The sequence below is a fragment of the Microcaecilia unicolor genome, chromosome 2 (genome assembly GCF_901765095.1).
Source record: "Microcaecilia unicolor chromosome 2, aMicUni1.1, whole genome shotgun sequence".
NCBI classification, from domain to species: domain Eukaryota; kingdom Metazoa; phylum Chordata; class Amphibia; order Gymnophiona; family Siphonopidae; genus Microcaecilia; species Microcaecilia unicolor.
Window position 1 is genome coordinate 19,445,538 of NC_044032.1, and position 15,641 is coordinate 19,461,178.

The 15,641-nt window shown below is 44.5% G+C and overlaps 1 protein-coding gene across 1 annotated transcript in view; it reads left to right on the forward strand.

Annotated features, from left to right (window-relative positions):
- The window catches only part of LOC115461786 (transitional endoplasmic reticulum ATPase-like), a 54,327-nt gene extending 42,388 nt beyond the window's left edge, over positions 1 to 11,939 (forward strand). The window contains exons 12-14 of the mRNA XM_030191831.1: positions 3,037 to 3,192; positions 9,133 to 9,287; positions 11,347 to 11,939. Of these exons, the coding sequence (XP_030047691.1) occupies positions 3,037 to 3,192; positions 9,133 to 9,287; positions 11,347 to 11,452 (417 nt within the window). The 3' untranslated portion in view covers positions 11,453 to 11,939. The remainder of the gene's footprint in view (positions 1 to 3,036; positions 3,193 to 9,132; positions 9,288 to 11,346) is intronic.
- The last annotated feature ends 3,702 nt before the right edge of the window (positions 11,940 to 15,641 follow it).

Sequence of the window (15,641 nt, forward strand, 5' to 3'; positions counted from 1 at the left end):
ATGGACCCTAGCCTCCCAGTGGTATCAGGCTGCTGGGGGTCTAGAAGACGTGATCCACCTGTCCACGAGTTTTCTCGAATCCCTCTATTGGTGGACAATCTGGTCCAATTTGACTCTGGGACGTCCTTTCCAAATTCCTCAGCCACAAAAAGTGCTGACAACGGATGCGTCTCTCCTGGGATGGGGAGCTCATGTCGATGGGCTTCACACCCAAGGAAGCTGGTCCCTCCAGGAACGCGGTCTACAGATCAATCTCCTGGAGTTGCGAGCGATCTGGAACGCTCTGAAGGCTTTCAGAGATCGGCTGTCCCACCAAATTATCCAAATTCAGACAGACAACCAGGTTGCCATGTACTATGTCAACAAGCGGGGGCACCGGATCTCGCCCCCTGTGTCAGGAAGCCGTCAGCATGTGGCTCTGGGCTCGCCGTCAAGGCATGGTGCTCCAAGCCACATATCTGGCAGGCGTAAACAGTCTGGCCGACAGGTTGAGCAGGATTATGCAACCTCACGAGTGTTCGCTCAACTCCCGAGTGGTGCGCCAGATCTTCCAAGCGTGGGGCACCCCCTTGGTGGATCTCTTCGCATCTCGAGTGAACCACAAAGTCCCTCAGTTCTGTTCCAGGCTTCAGGCCAACGGCAGACTGGCATCGGATGCCTTCCTCCTGGATTGGGGGGAAGGCCTGCTGTATGCTTATCCTCCCATTCCTCTGGTGGGGAAGACTTTGTTGAAACTCAAACAAGACCGAGGCACCATGATTCTGATTGCTCCTTTTTGGCCGCGTCAGATCTGGTTCCCTCTTCTTCTGGAGTTATCCTCCGAAGAACCGTGGAGATTGGAGTGTTTTCCGACCCTCATCACGCAGAACGAAGGGGCTCTTCTGCATCCCAGCCTCCGGTCCCTGGCTCTCACGGCCTGGATGTTGAGAGCGTAGACTTTGCCTCTTTGGGTCTGTCAGAGGGTGTCTCCCGCGTCTTGCTTGCTTCCAGGAAAGATTCCACTAAGAGGAGTTACTTCTTTCTGTGGAGGAGGTTTGCCGTCTGGTGTGACAGCAAGGCCCTAGCTCCTCGCTCTTGTCCTACACAGACCCTGCTTGAATACCTTCTGCACTTGTCTGAGTCTGGTCTCAAGACCAACTCTGTAAGGGTTCACCTTAGTGCAATCAGTGCTTACCATTACCATGTGGAAGGTAAGCCGATCTCAGGACAGCCTTTAGTTGTTCGATTCATGAGAGGTTTGCTTTTGTCAAAGCCCCCTGTCAAGCCTCCTACAGTGTCATGGGATCTCAATGTCGTTCTCACCCAGCTGATGAAACCTCCTTTTGAGCCACTGAACTCCTGCCATCTGAAGTACTTGACCTGGAAGGTCATTTTCTTGGTGGCAGTTACTTCAGCTCGTAGAGTCAGTGAGCTTCAGGCCCTGGTAGCCCAGGCCCCTTACACCAAATTTCATCACAACAGAGTAGTCCTCCGCACTCACCCTAAGTTCTTGCCAAAGGTTGTGTCGGAGTTCCATCTGAACCAGTCAATTGTCTTGCCAACATTCTTTCCCCGTCCTCATTCCTGCCCTGCTGAACGTCAGCTGCACACATTGGACTGCAAGAGAGCATTGGCCTTCTACCTGGAGCGGACCCAGCCCCACAGACAGTCCGCCCAATTGTTTGTTTCTTTTGATCCCAATAGGAGGGGAGTGGCTGTAGGGAAACGCACCATATCCAATTGGCTAGCAGATTGCATTTCCTTCACTTACGCCCAGGCGGGGCTGGCTCTTGAGGGTCATGTCACGGCTCATAATGTTAGAGCCATGGCTGCGTCGGTAGCCCACTTGAAGTCAGCCTCCATTGAAGAAATTTGCAAAGCTGCGACGTGGTCATCTGTCCACACATTCACATCTCATTACTGCCTGCAGCAGGATACCCGACGCGACAGTCGGTTCGGGCAGTCAGTTCTTCAGAACCTGTTTGGGCTTTAGGATCCAACTCCACCCCCCGAGGGCCCTGTTTGTTCTGTTCCAGGCTGCACTCTCAGTTAGTTGGTAAATTTTTTAGGTCAATCTCAGTTATGTCCTCGCCGTTGCGAGGTCCTATTGACCATGGTTGTTGTTTTGAGTGAGCCTGGGGGCTAGGGATACCCCATCAGTGAGAACAAGCAGCCTGCTTGTCCTCGGAGAAAGCGAATGCTACATACCTGTAGAAGGTATTCTCCGAGGACAGCAGGCTAATTGTTCTCACAAACCCGCCCACCTCCCCTTTGGAGTTGTGTCTTCCCTTGAACTGTATTGTCTTGCTACATACTGGACTGGCCGGCTCGAGCCGGTTTCGGGCGGGAAGACGGCCGCGCATGTGCGGTGCGCGCGGGCGCGCGAGAGCTAGCAAAGGACTTTGCTAGGAAGATTCCGATTGGAGGGGCTGCCGAGGATGTCACCCATCAGTGAGAACAATTAGCCTGCTGTCCTCGGAGAATACCTTCTACAGGTATGTAGCATTCGCTTTCTTGACAGCAGGAACAGCAATGATGTCAGCATGTACCCCTTTCCCACTTGGAAGCAGGTTGATACAAACCAGGCTGTCCCAGTGTCAGAATCCTCATCGTCAAAGCCTTGTCTACTCCAGTGGGAGTTTTAATGCAACCTGAAAAACAAGCTGCCCTTTATGCAAACAGCTTCTGTTTCAAGTTGTGCAGCTTACTGAGCTGGTTCTTTGTGTTCAGACTGAGGCACTCGGCCTTGAACTTGGACTGTATTACAGTCTGTTCTTTGGAAACTATGAGCAGCTGTGCCCTGGTTTTCAGCAATATGTGTAATATTAGCTCTCATTCCAAGGACAGGAAGTTACTGCAGGATAAAAGATCCCTCATCTCTTTAGTATTGAGCATAACTGTATGCAGTTAGCAGAATATCCCCATCTCTGAGATGTCTTTCTATGAAGAGTAACTTGGCTACTTCCTAACTTTTGTACTATTTTAATAAAGCAGAGTCCAGGAGAGATTTGACACCTATTAACAGCACCAAACTTGAGGTCTGCTTTCCTTTTGCAGGATATAGATCTGGATTTCCTGGCAAAGATGACCAATGGCTTTTCTGGAGCTGACCTGACCGAAATCTGCCAGCGTGCCTGTAAGCTGGCCATCCGAGAGTCTATTGAAAGTGAGATCAGGAGGGAGCGAGAGAGGCAGACAAACCCCTCAGCCATGGTAAATTGATTGCGTGCACGCAAGGGAGGAGGCAGTAACACAGCACTGAGGTCTAGAGGAGGGGATTCCAGCAGTCTTCTAGTGTCTTCATAAATAGGAGGGGGGACTGCAATTAGAGCCTGCTAGACACATGACTTATTAAAAATGTTTTTTTATTAGCTTTTGAAAAAAAAAAAAAAATAGCATCAACAGACAATAAGGTTATCAACCACCAAATAAAACACTGCACATGTGACGCATATTGAAATTTAAGCTACGAAAGCACCGAAACAGGTTTGCAAAAGTAAGATGAACAATAAAACTGAATAGTTTGTTAAAGGTATATTAACACAGTACCACAATATTGTTATACACTTCAACTAAACCTTCCAAAAGGAGGAAATAAAAATTGTAATATAATCATATATCGTTCTCAGAGCTTGCGTTATGGGAGCCATTTGTGGCTTGGTATATCATCTGAAACTTAATTGTCCTCTTCTAAGGGCTGTCAATTTACTTAAATAATATGCATCCACAGCCTTGGTCTAACCACATCCTTCTGTGGTTACCATAATTGTAGTCTAGCAATGAGCAACTTTCTTTAATACAGCCGGTCAAGTCAAAAGCACTTGAAAATGCTGGGTAGCCATGTCTGGCGGTTGCCATTGCAATAACCATAACTTAGGATCAGCAACTACTGTGATATCGGCATTGAAGGAATAATTTGTGTCCAGTGAGTCCAGAAACTCTGGATCCTTGGGCAGCTCCAACATACATGGTAGTAAAATGCTTAAACTTCCAGGCCCTTTCCAACATAGTGCAGACCATTCGGGAGAAATAAGAGAAGCATGAACAGAATACATATGCCAGCAATATAGTACTTTAACTCTGTTCCACAAGATTAGAGGATTATAGAGATTCAGAATGGAACATCCCAAATTCCGCTCATTTAAACCTATTTTTAGTTAACTCTGCGCCCTAGTGAGTAATATACAGTTTAGAGATGTAACATTTTCTGAGCAGTACCCACAAGTAACGCCTCAAAAGGCAGCACTTTGTGGGTCAAATAATCTTGGTGCTGAATCTTATAAAAAAAACAAAAAAAACTGTAGTTGGAAGTAAATATTCTGCCCTCATTTGTTGGAAGGGGATTAAAATGCCTTCAAAGAATAAATCCCTTATTTATTTGCAGCATTTGTATCCCCCATTTTCCCACACATTAGCAGGCTCAATGTGGCTTACAAGTCACCATATTTGGGAGTTCCAATACGGTTGATGATAAATAGAAATAAGGGGTTCAATCACGGAATAATGTAAGGTGTTATTATTGGAATTACGGTTTGAGTTTAATGTAACATGCTGACTATTGTTTCTTTCAGTGTACATGGCAAAAGTGAAGGTAGTAAGGGGGGAGGGGGATAAGAGGGTACTGTTATAAAACAAAAACTGATGATAGCAACTTAAGATTAATGTACATAAGAACGATAGCTTTACAATTTGTTGCGTGTGTACTCTAATGGATGTGTTACTAGGTGGAATCATCAATGAAAATGTTGACACAAGTTGCATACATATATGGTAACATACATGGGATCATAACATACATGGAACAGATCATGGTATAAATATGTATCGTGTGCGTATATACATAAGGAAGAATACATTATGGTAATGCATGAAGATTGCTGAGTAATAAATTGGATTGTAACAAAAAAAACAAATACAAATAGAATCAGGGTAAGGGAAGGTAGGGGTAAATGGGAACAATAAATGACAAAGATATAAGAAATAACATTGTCTTGTAAATCAGTGCAGAGTTGAAGTTGCTAATCAGAAACAGCAGGGTAGGCTTTACCAAACAGGTCTTCAAAGTTCGCCCGAATTGTAGATGGTCATGTATCTTTTCACTGCTGTTAGTAATGCATTCCACATTTGCGTACTTAAATAGGTGAAATTGGACGCGTAGGTCGCCTTATATTTAAGGCCAATGCAAGTAGGATAGTGAAGATTCATATAGGTACGAGATGAGCTGATACTATTCCTGGCTGGTAGATTAATTAGGCCAACCATGTAACCAGGGGCATCACCGTAGAGTATCTTGTGAACTAGAGTACAAAGTTTGAAGGTAATGCGGGACATAGGGAGCCAATGCAGTTTCAGGCGAAGAGGTGTAGCACTAACATATTTTGTTTTGTTGTATATCATATCTGGCCGCTGTGTTCTGGGCAGTCTGCAGTTTTTTCAGAAGCTGGACCTTACAACCCGCATATAATCCTTTACAATAGTCCAAATGGCTTAGTGTATGCGTCAAGCGGCGGAATATTTCCCTCGGGAAGTAGGGTCTTATTCGCTTAAGTTTCCACAGGGAATAAAACATCTTCTTTACAATGGCTGTTGACTTTTGTCAGTAATGACACCTAAGATTTTAAGGTTAGTTGAGAAAGGGAGAGAATAAGCCGGGGTGTTTAGGGTTGCAGGCTTATAAGCAGTAAATGGAGATGAGATGACAAGACAATGAGTTTTTTCAGTGTGTAATTTCAGCTGAAATGAGTTGGCCCAGGAGTCCATGATGTTCAAGCAACATTCAATATCATTTGAGATATTAGAGAGGTCATGACTGAAGGGGATGTAGATCGTAATATCAGCATAAATGAATGGAAGCAATATGTGCAATATACCCCTCTTCTCCCACCCTTCCAACAGTCTAGCATCCCATTAGGTACAAATAATAAGAGAGCACTCTGGTGAGGGGGAGATCCCAGAGAGGCACTTGGTCCCCAACATGATTTTCCTAACGCCTGACCTCATGGGTAATAAATGACTGACTTAAAGGGGAAATTTTTTAAAAGGTGAGGCTGTATATCCCTTTGGCCCCAAATCAAGGTAGTCCATTTAAGAAGCTAACATATATCTATCTAACCTTACCCACAGTTTCAATTACTGGGAGGAGTGGTTAGAGTGGTGGACTTTGGTCCTGGGGAACTGGGTTCGATTCCCACTGCAGGCACAGGCAGCTCCTTGTGACTCTGGGCAAGTCACTTAACCCTCCATTGCCCCATGTAAGCCGCATTGAGCCTGCCATGAGTGGGAAAGCGCAGGGTACAAATAAAAAAAAAAAAAAAATGGGGAGCAATACTGGTCGGTCCTGTATTGCCTGCAGGTGTGCTGCTGTATAACTACTGTCAAAATGAGGAACCCCCAATCCACCTCTAATGTGACAGTGTTGTAATATATATATCTAGCCACTTGAGGCAGCCTTCGCGTACAAATATAGGAGAATATCTTTCTCTGAAACTGGGAAAGAGTTGCCCTTGGAATTGCCACAGATAATGTCTTGTTGCCCCACTTTATGTATTTGTCAACATTATTTTACAGGTAGCAGTGTATCCTATCCAAGCATGTTATAATCTAGACCAGTATTCCAAGGTCTTGAAAAGCTCTGGAAATAATCTCCCATAGCTCCACCTGTATAAAACAGTAAGATCTCTCACTGCCAGATACAAAATACACCCTTTAGCCCACCCAAAGGTTAACTGGGCTTTTAGTTTTTCAGTTATATTGGTAAGGGAAGTGTAACATTTCAATTTGAACTTGGAAGCATTCATTTAAAAGCGTGAAAGACTACCATATAACTGCAACTCAGTTAATATATGAAGTAATGATTCACAGGGGTCCCTGACAATAAGAAGGATCTTCAGCAAACAATATTTAAAATTCCTCCCCTCTCACACAGTCTCCCTTGATATGCTGATGTCTAATTATGGCTGAAAGGGGTTCTACCACTTAGACAAAAAGAAAAGAAAGGAGGGCACCCCTGTTGAGTTCCCCTATTTAGTCTAAAGCTTGCTGAATAACCCCCATTAACTCTGACCCGGGCAGTGGGTGAGGAATAAAGGGTGGAAATCCACTTTCTAAAATTTCTGCATAAATTGCCACTCAACTTTACTAGACAGGTATTTGTTTCAACATTTTTATTTGAGAAATCAATAACACCTTTCAGCAGTCTCTAAATAAATGCCATAAGTAAACATCCTTCAGACCAATACAAATCCAGAACAGTGTTCCTCAATTTTTTGTGTTTTAATGATCTCCCTCCCCCTCCACTCCCCAGACTTATCAACCAACGTGTTTAGGGGGACTAAGAAATGGCCCCCAAGCATGAACGAGGTTACTTCTACCACAAGGGAAGGATATATAACAATCACAATTTTAATCACCCACTTGAAATGCAAATTATTTACTAGACAGGTATTTAAATGTAAAAAAACCTAAAGGGTGAGATGAAGGGGTATTAGGATCTAGCACATCTTTTTCTCAGTTCAAGGTGAATTACATTGAGTTGGTATTTTCTGGTCCCCAGAGGGTAACTGAAGCCATAGAGAATTGAGTGACTTGCCCAAGGTCACAGGGAGCAGCAGTGGGATTTTTAACCTTGTTTTTTTTATATGCTTCACAGCTCACTGATCTAACTCTTGGGCAGCCGCTCTTTTCTAGGACAGTTTTTTTCTAACCTATTCAAGCCCTAGGCACCCCAACGTTAAACATTGTGTGGAGCAAGCAATGCAGACAAGGTTTGCTTAAGGTTAAGAGCTGGGAAAGAATTGAAAGCCCACCACTCAGTGACACATGAACTTACCACAATGGATCTGCTCCCTTTATGTGCAGGTGGAAGGACTCAAGTGGTGGTGCTGATACTAAGCAGGGTTACTTATCCATTCCTTGCATTGTTGCACATTCATGGTTCATGCAGTAGTTGGGAAAGACTTGCATGGGAACTACACCTGTTCTCAGGAAGGAGCTCCTCCACATTTAGAAGCCACCACTGGGCTGACTGACTTTTGTGTGGTACCAAGAACAGAGCCCAGGTGTTGGCTTAGATCTGAGCGTTAGGCAGTAGTGGCTTTTCTTGGCACACCAGTTGGGAAACACTGCTCTAGGATAGCAAAAAGCATTGGTTCAGATGGACCAAGAAACCAGATGGAAGAAGGCTAAGAGGAAATAGGAGGAAAACCTCCTTTACCAAGATGGCAGGTGATTCAGGCACATACCTCCAATAGATGGTCACAACTAAAGCCTTGAATTTAAGTATACTTAGGATAGATTTGGGGGAGGGGGCAGTAATCAGTGACACGAGGCACCTGGGCAGACTGGGTGGGCCACTAGGTCCTTGTTTTCTGGCAATTTTATTTATTTAGATTTTGCTCACACCTTTTTCAGTAGTAGTTCAAGGAGAGTTACATTCAGATTCATTGTAAGCTCTGTCGAGCAGGGACTGTCTCTTCATGTTCAAGTGTACAGCACTGTGTACGTCTAGTAGCGCTTTAGAAATAAGTAGTAGTAGTTTTGGTTAGCTGTTGGGTTTTCAAAGAGGAAACAAATCTCCCACTGCATCTGTTTAGTTCTGCTGTGAAAAATATTCTGACATTTTAGATTTCGGTGCCTTTCCTACCTGTGTAGTGCTGTTTGTCCACTGGGGGTAGTTCATAAAACTAACCTATTCCGTTTGTGCTACCCGCAGAGATTGAGAGGCTGTGTTCTGTGAACACACAGATGGGCCTAGAGACCGATTGGGAATCGAGATGTCTGGCAAACCTTTGGTGGCAGAACTAGCATGAAGCTTGATCTAGTCTGCCAAAGAATGTAGTAGGAGTGTGGATCAGGCAGAACATCTTGGCGTTTGGTGCATGCAGTTTTTCCTTACTGCTTCCCATTGCTGTAAGAATTAGCCATGGGATGCCTGCACCATGCTTTCCCAGCAGCTGTGTTGTAGTGAGAGCTCTTCACCTGTACCCTTAGCTCCTGTTTTAATAATCATCTGATGCACTTGAAGCTAGTAGAATACTGCTGCGGTGTCTTGGGCTTGAGATACCAGGAAGTGAAGGAGCTATGTTTTCCTAGACTTTACTGAAGGTGTCAATTTGTGGTTAATATTCCCTTCTCCCTGTATCTCTCCTGTTCCAGGAGGTGGAAGAAGATGACCCAGTGCCTGAGATTCGTAGAGATCATTTTGAGGAGGCCATGCGTTTCGCTCGCCGCTCTGTCAGTGATAATGACATCAGGAAGTACGAGATGTTTGCACAGACCTTGCAGCAGAGCCGAGGTTTTGGCAGCTTCAGGTAATCCTCAGACTTTATTGAATAGCAAATGGCTTGGGATTTGTGCTTTGTCTGAAGAACTAAGGAGAAAAACTGCATGTAGTATCCTGTTAATTTCCAAGTTCCATTCCCTGGCAGAAGTTTTCTTTTGTTGCCTCATATCTGGATAATATAAAAGCCACACTGAGTCAAACTAAGGTCCATGGAGCCCAGCACCCTGTCTCTGACCGTGGCTGATCCTGGGTCACAAGTACCTGGCATAAAAAAAAAAAGTAAAATGTATTTATTTCTCATAGCTCATTTCTGGGTATGAGCAATGGCTCTCCCAAATCTGCTTGGCTAATAAATGGTTATGGACTTCAGGAACTTGTTTGCACAAGTACTTTGTTTAGAAATTTGATTTCGTGAATGAAAACAGTGTAACAGAACACTTAATTCACAGACTGCTAAATCAGGCTCAAACCCTTCAAGCAGTGTACAATGCAGTATGAGAGGGGGGGGGGATTCCCCAGGCCTGGGTCTCCAAGGGGGGCCCGGTGCTGCAGTGCCCAGTCTCACCTGCCTCCCTCCACAGCTCCAGGCCCCCTTCATTCAAAGCGGCAGCCGCAGATCGCCTCTTTTCTTGCCTTCCCTCCCTGTGTCCCGCTCTTGCGGAAACCGGAAGTTACATCAGACGAGGGCGGGACACAGGGAGGGAAGGCAAGAAGAGACGCGATCTGCGACTGCCCCTTTGAATGAAGGGGGCCCGGAGCTGTGGAGGCAGGCAGGTGAGACTGCGGACTGCAGCGACGGGGAGGGTGCGGCGGGGTGACGTTGCCCCGGGCCCGGCCTAGTCTCTCGGCGGCCCTGTGAGAGAGACGTGACCCAAGAAGAACAGGAAGTTGCCCTTATTTAGAAGCCCTATTTGCAGTCTGGGCATGCATAAAGTGGCATGTAGATTTGTATATCACGTCTAAATCCACAGTTTAGAAAGCTGGGATCTATGTGAACAAGTTCACAGTATGTGTGTCTGGAAAGGGGATGAGTTTGGGCAGGATTAGGGTGGGTCCAAAACGTGTGTGTTACCCATTTGAGAAGGGAATTGCATGTCTGCTGAAAGATCAGCATTGGGGTTTACAGCTGATCTCTAGGATGTTGTGTTCATGACAGTGCTTCACAGGAGTGATTTGTGAAGGTCCCTCCTGTTTAACTATTTGTCCCCCAGAACTTATTGTGTCAAACATTTGTGGGCTCTTTCCTTAATTAGCATAGATGTTTCTAAAGGGCCACATGTAGATGTTTCCTCCATTAATGTTACCCACGTGCTCCTGCTGCTGCTTAACGTAGTGCATAAGCATTCATTCCTGCATGTGTTTTTAGAACGGGCTTTGGCAGCAGGTTCTGTGCTAAAATACTAATCCTGAGTGGTGTAGAACGAGTAGTAGTAAATCTATTTTTCACTCGTTCCAAAAGTACAGACTGTGGGACACTCGGAAGTTACATGGAAATACTTTTAAAACAGGAGGAAATATTTTTTTCACTCAACGAATAGTTAAGCTCTGGAACTCTTTGCCGGAGGATGTGCTAACAGCGGTTAGCGTATCTGGGTTTAAAAAAGGTTTGGACAAATTCCTGGAGGAAAAGTCCATAGTGTGCTATTGAGGCAGACATGGGAAGCAACTGCTTGCCCTGGGATTTGTCATATGGAGTGTTGCCACGATTTGGGTTTCTGCCAGGTACTTATGACCTGGCTTGGCCACTGTTTGGAAAACAGGATGCTGGGCTAGATGGACCATTGGTCTGACCCAGTATGGCTACTCGTATGTACATGTCCCAACCTGGATGTGTCAACTCTTATTTGCACGTTCTTCCTAAAATCTGCCTTTAAATGTGAACTAAAAGCCAAATAAGCAGTGGGAATTTGTTTATTCTGTGACGTAGACCCAAATTACTTCTGTGGGAGGTGGAGAGCCACCCCGTCCATTGGATAGCACTCCTAGGTACAATATACTTAGTTGGAAACGCGCGTCCTTACAGGTGTCTTACACAGCAATAATCTGTACCACTTCTTACCTTTTTTTTCCCCCCCCCTTCTGTATAGATTCCCATCTGGGAGCCAAGGTGGAGCTGGACCAAGCCAGGGGGCTGGAGGTGGTGGCAGTGGCAATGTGTACAACGAGGACAATGATGATGACCTGTACGGCTAAACCAATGTTGTCAGCTCAGGTGGACCAAGGAAGCTGTTGTTAGACATGGTTGTACAGAGAATTTCCACTCTTCCTGGACTCTGCATCTTCATTCCTCATTTCCAGCAGTGTAGCTGCCTCTCCAACCTTCGTTATTTTGTCTTTGTACAGGTGGCTTTCTGTTACACAGATACAGTGATTTTATAATTTTTTTGCATTTTCCAAGGCAGTACAGTGAATTAATGAGGGGAACCGTGACTTCATTTCTAAGAACTTTTCTGTTCTGTTCTAGTCCACGTGGCAGATTCCTGCAGCTTTAGTAAAGGGGGTACAATGTTAGCCTGTATAAAAAGGAAATAATTTAAAAAGAAAAAAGAAGAGGAAATACAATTCCACAACATGCAATGAATCCTTCTCTTTTTACGTTGATAAATAACATAATGTATTGGAGTTAAAACACAGTTTAAAAGATCTGAAGTGTAAGAATAAATTCTGACTGGTCATTTGGTTTCAGGCTTTAATTTTCTTTTATCCCCTGAATTTGCTGCAGTTTTGCTGTTTCCTTTGCAATCATTTTTCTTGGTAATAAGCTTCTGGAAATTACTTGATGGCTCAGAATTGAAGCCAGAAGGAATTCTCATCTGAGTACTGTTGTTCAAATGATTTAATAAGCCACAGATCATTTATTAAAATTTGTGTCAATTTTGACCTGGCATACAGAATGTATACAGAAATCATGGTAGGACTCTGAAGATTCAATCAATCATAAAAGGACACATTCCCCTATCCTCAAAATATTTTAAAACCCAACATTACAGAGTGAAAAGTCCCATCTTAAATCATGTGAAAGCAGATAAAGGCTCTGATCTCCATCAATAAAGGAAAGAGTATAAACAAATTAAGAGTACATAAAACATACAGACTGGTCTCACTATCCCTGTATCATATTTAGCTGGACTGTATAATTTAGATGTCAGCCACCATGCAACTTGGTGGAGAGAGCTAGCATTCAGTAAACTTTTACGTTAGGTTTGTAGCAAAATTCAGTCACACACAGAATACAGAGAATTTTGCTCCTAGGTCCATAACATGGCCAAAAATAGCTTTCTCCTGATCCAGGTATTCCTGTGAACATCAGAAAATACTCTCTCTTCCCCCCCGCCCCCCCCCCCCCCCAGGAACAATTCATCATGTTGGAAATGTTTTCTTTCTTAAATTTTGATCCACTTTCAATGCATTAGGTCATAGCCGCAACATTCCCTTCTTCACACATAGAAGACCCAAGTAGTGGGGGTGGAGTGAAATTTTCAGACTTTCTTTCACATCTCTGTAGGAGATGTATTTAGGAGATTTAAGGAAAATTCAGAAGTATTAAATTTGTCTTAATTCTCCAGGGCCTTTACTTTGGCATGAGTAGTCAAAACAAAAACGTTTTTAGTGGGCACTGCCTTATCAGTCTAGAGTTCCTTGGCCCGTTTTGGTCCTTGGCTTTGTCCTCTGTGAGTTTGGAGTGCTGCATGGTGGCTAGTCACTGACCTTTTCTGAACAAACTTCAGTGATGACCATAAAGAAGTTGCATCTTCTAAGCCATCAGCTGCAGCCAGCATATACCATACCACCACCACTAATCACTAGGCTGGAGCCCTGATATTCCTTGGCCAAATCCTTCCCTAGTCTTGTTAACCACCATTAGAAATCCAAGTAAGCAGTCAAACATCTACTCAATATAGCACAATTGAACCCTATCAATTTTGTAAGACCATACTCAAGGGGATACATCTCTTACCCCTATTTTCAACCCTTGCAACCTGTGAGGACCCTTGACTCTTGGGGTGTTGTCAGGTTTGTCAGCATTAAGCACACTAGGACCAGCAACTGTGGCTGTACTTTCAAGTTGGACTGCAGAGCTGCTGCTTCCCTGCTGGCTGTGACTGCAGTTCAGTTTTCCCTTCATGATTTTGCAGGAAAATTTGATGAGCAAAAGAAGATGGTGGAGCCACTGCAGATGCTAATAACCTGTTGCTATTGTCATGTGACTGAATTTTGAATTAACTAAAAGCTTTTATGTAACTTTTTCAAAACAGTTCCTTTTGGTTTATCTTGACCTTTTCCTGAAAGTTAGTGCCTGCCCCTAGCACAGGTGCTGATACATTCACTTGTAACAGGAGGATATTAGTCCTCTGATATCCCACTCTTGGGTCACAAGTCAGACTCAGGGCTGAATGACTGGCACCAAACGGGAGGGCTTATAGGTGGTGCGTGAATTAAAAGGCCTTAATGCTACTAAGAGCCTCATTTTAGTCTAGAGGCTGACTGAGTTGCCTATTTGGCAGTGAAACTGACCCAAAATCCAGGTATAGGTTTCGACTGAAAATGCCAGTGCATTTTCAACTGAAACCAATCGGTCTCCACTCCCCTGTTGGGCCACTCAGGCCTACCTTAAGAAGCCTTGCTGGTCTAGCGGCTTCAGGGAAAGGAATGAAGCCCAGTTGTTCTGCCTAGTGCCGCTGCTCAGGTAAAATGGCTATGGAGACTTCCCTGGCAGCCTTGTGAGACTGCTGCAGTAGATCCAGACAGCCATTTTGAAATTAGAATCAGCATAAGCAGGAGTGACTGAAAATTGCTACTGCTTATGTTGGTTTCAATTTCAGAATGGCTGCCGGTACCTTCTGCAGCAGCCTCAACAGCCATTTCGACTGACCAGTGGCACCAGACAGGAAGGAGTGGGGCCCCGAAGAGGCCACTGGACTACCAAGGCTTGAGATAGGAGTGCCTACAGGTAGTCGGGTGGCCCATGGGGCCATGTCTCTGTGGAGGGGTGTGTCGCCTTTTTGGGGGGGGGGGGGGGGGAGTACAGTGGTTTTTTGCTTCTCTTCCAGCCAAAACCGAGCGGTAAATTTCAAGTGTGGATTGGTATTGATGAAAACAAAAACTACTGGTTTTGGACAGCCTCTATTTTAGTCCTTAATAAATAACACAAATTTACTTATACTAATGCATTTAGAGTCCACCTAAACAGTGGTAGGGCATTGTTGGCCATCTACAGTACAGCATTCATTCTTCCATACATATTCAGTAAAAACTCGGTAGCTTTTTGATTCATTTTCCTTCACTGAGGCTGGGGTTACTGTTTTTGAAGAGAACCTTGTATAGATAGAATATATATCCTTCACTTATGCCTGACCTTAGAATGGCTTATCAAGGCTTATATTGAAGCCCTTACAGTGTTGGTAGCACATAGATGTCAACCTGTATTGAGGGTGCAGAATTACCACATAGACTTCGAGTTGCATGTTTTCATCACACTGTTTGGAAGCACATTCCTGAATGAGGGGGAGATGCACAGAGCTCCAGCGCTGTAGGGAACAGATCTGGAAAACACCAGGTGGAACAGTAAATCTTAAATTACCTACTGATGCTCAACGTTAACAGCATTTAAATTACATGTATGCTGTTAGTGTTGAGCATTGGACGTTAAAAGGGAAGAAGCATTCTCACAAGAGCTGTGCGATGGTAGGCAGTTGTTCACATGCCCAGTCAATGGAGAGAGGGGGCAGAGGGCACTGCTTGGAGGAAAGTACAGTTGTAGCTCACTTCATGGAGTTTATTGATTTGCATCATCTTTATGGAACGCAGAACAAGAAAACGACAGTACTTGGGACCTGATGTGTGTCATTAGAAGGGGAGAGGCTAAGAGGTTAGATTGATTTGCGACTCTGCAGTATGCATACGGTGGCATACGTCTATCCCACACAAGGAGTGGAGGAGTGGCCTAGTGGTTAGAGCACCGGTCTTGCAATCCAGAGGTGGCCGGTTCAAATCCCACTGCTGCTCTTTGTGATCTTGGGCAAGTCACTTAACCCTCTATTGCCTCAGGTACAAACTTAGATTGTGAGCCTTCCTGGGACAGAGAAATATCCAGAGTACCTGAATGTAACTCACCTTGAGCTACTACTGAAAAAGGTGTGAGCAAAATCTAAATAAATAAATATGCACAATTACTACATTTTCTGTCCTTTATACTCCATCCATCATGAACTTGCAGGGCACACTATTCCTGTAATTCCCCTTGGCTGTTTTTCTATCTGAGCGGCGCTTTCCAACTCAGCCATACTCCTTTCTGTTTTTTGACCAAGTCCACTTTCAGTAGCTCAGCGCATGTGTGTGCCCCTTTTGGTGCCTTTTTTCCCCCTTTAAATTATGTCACTAT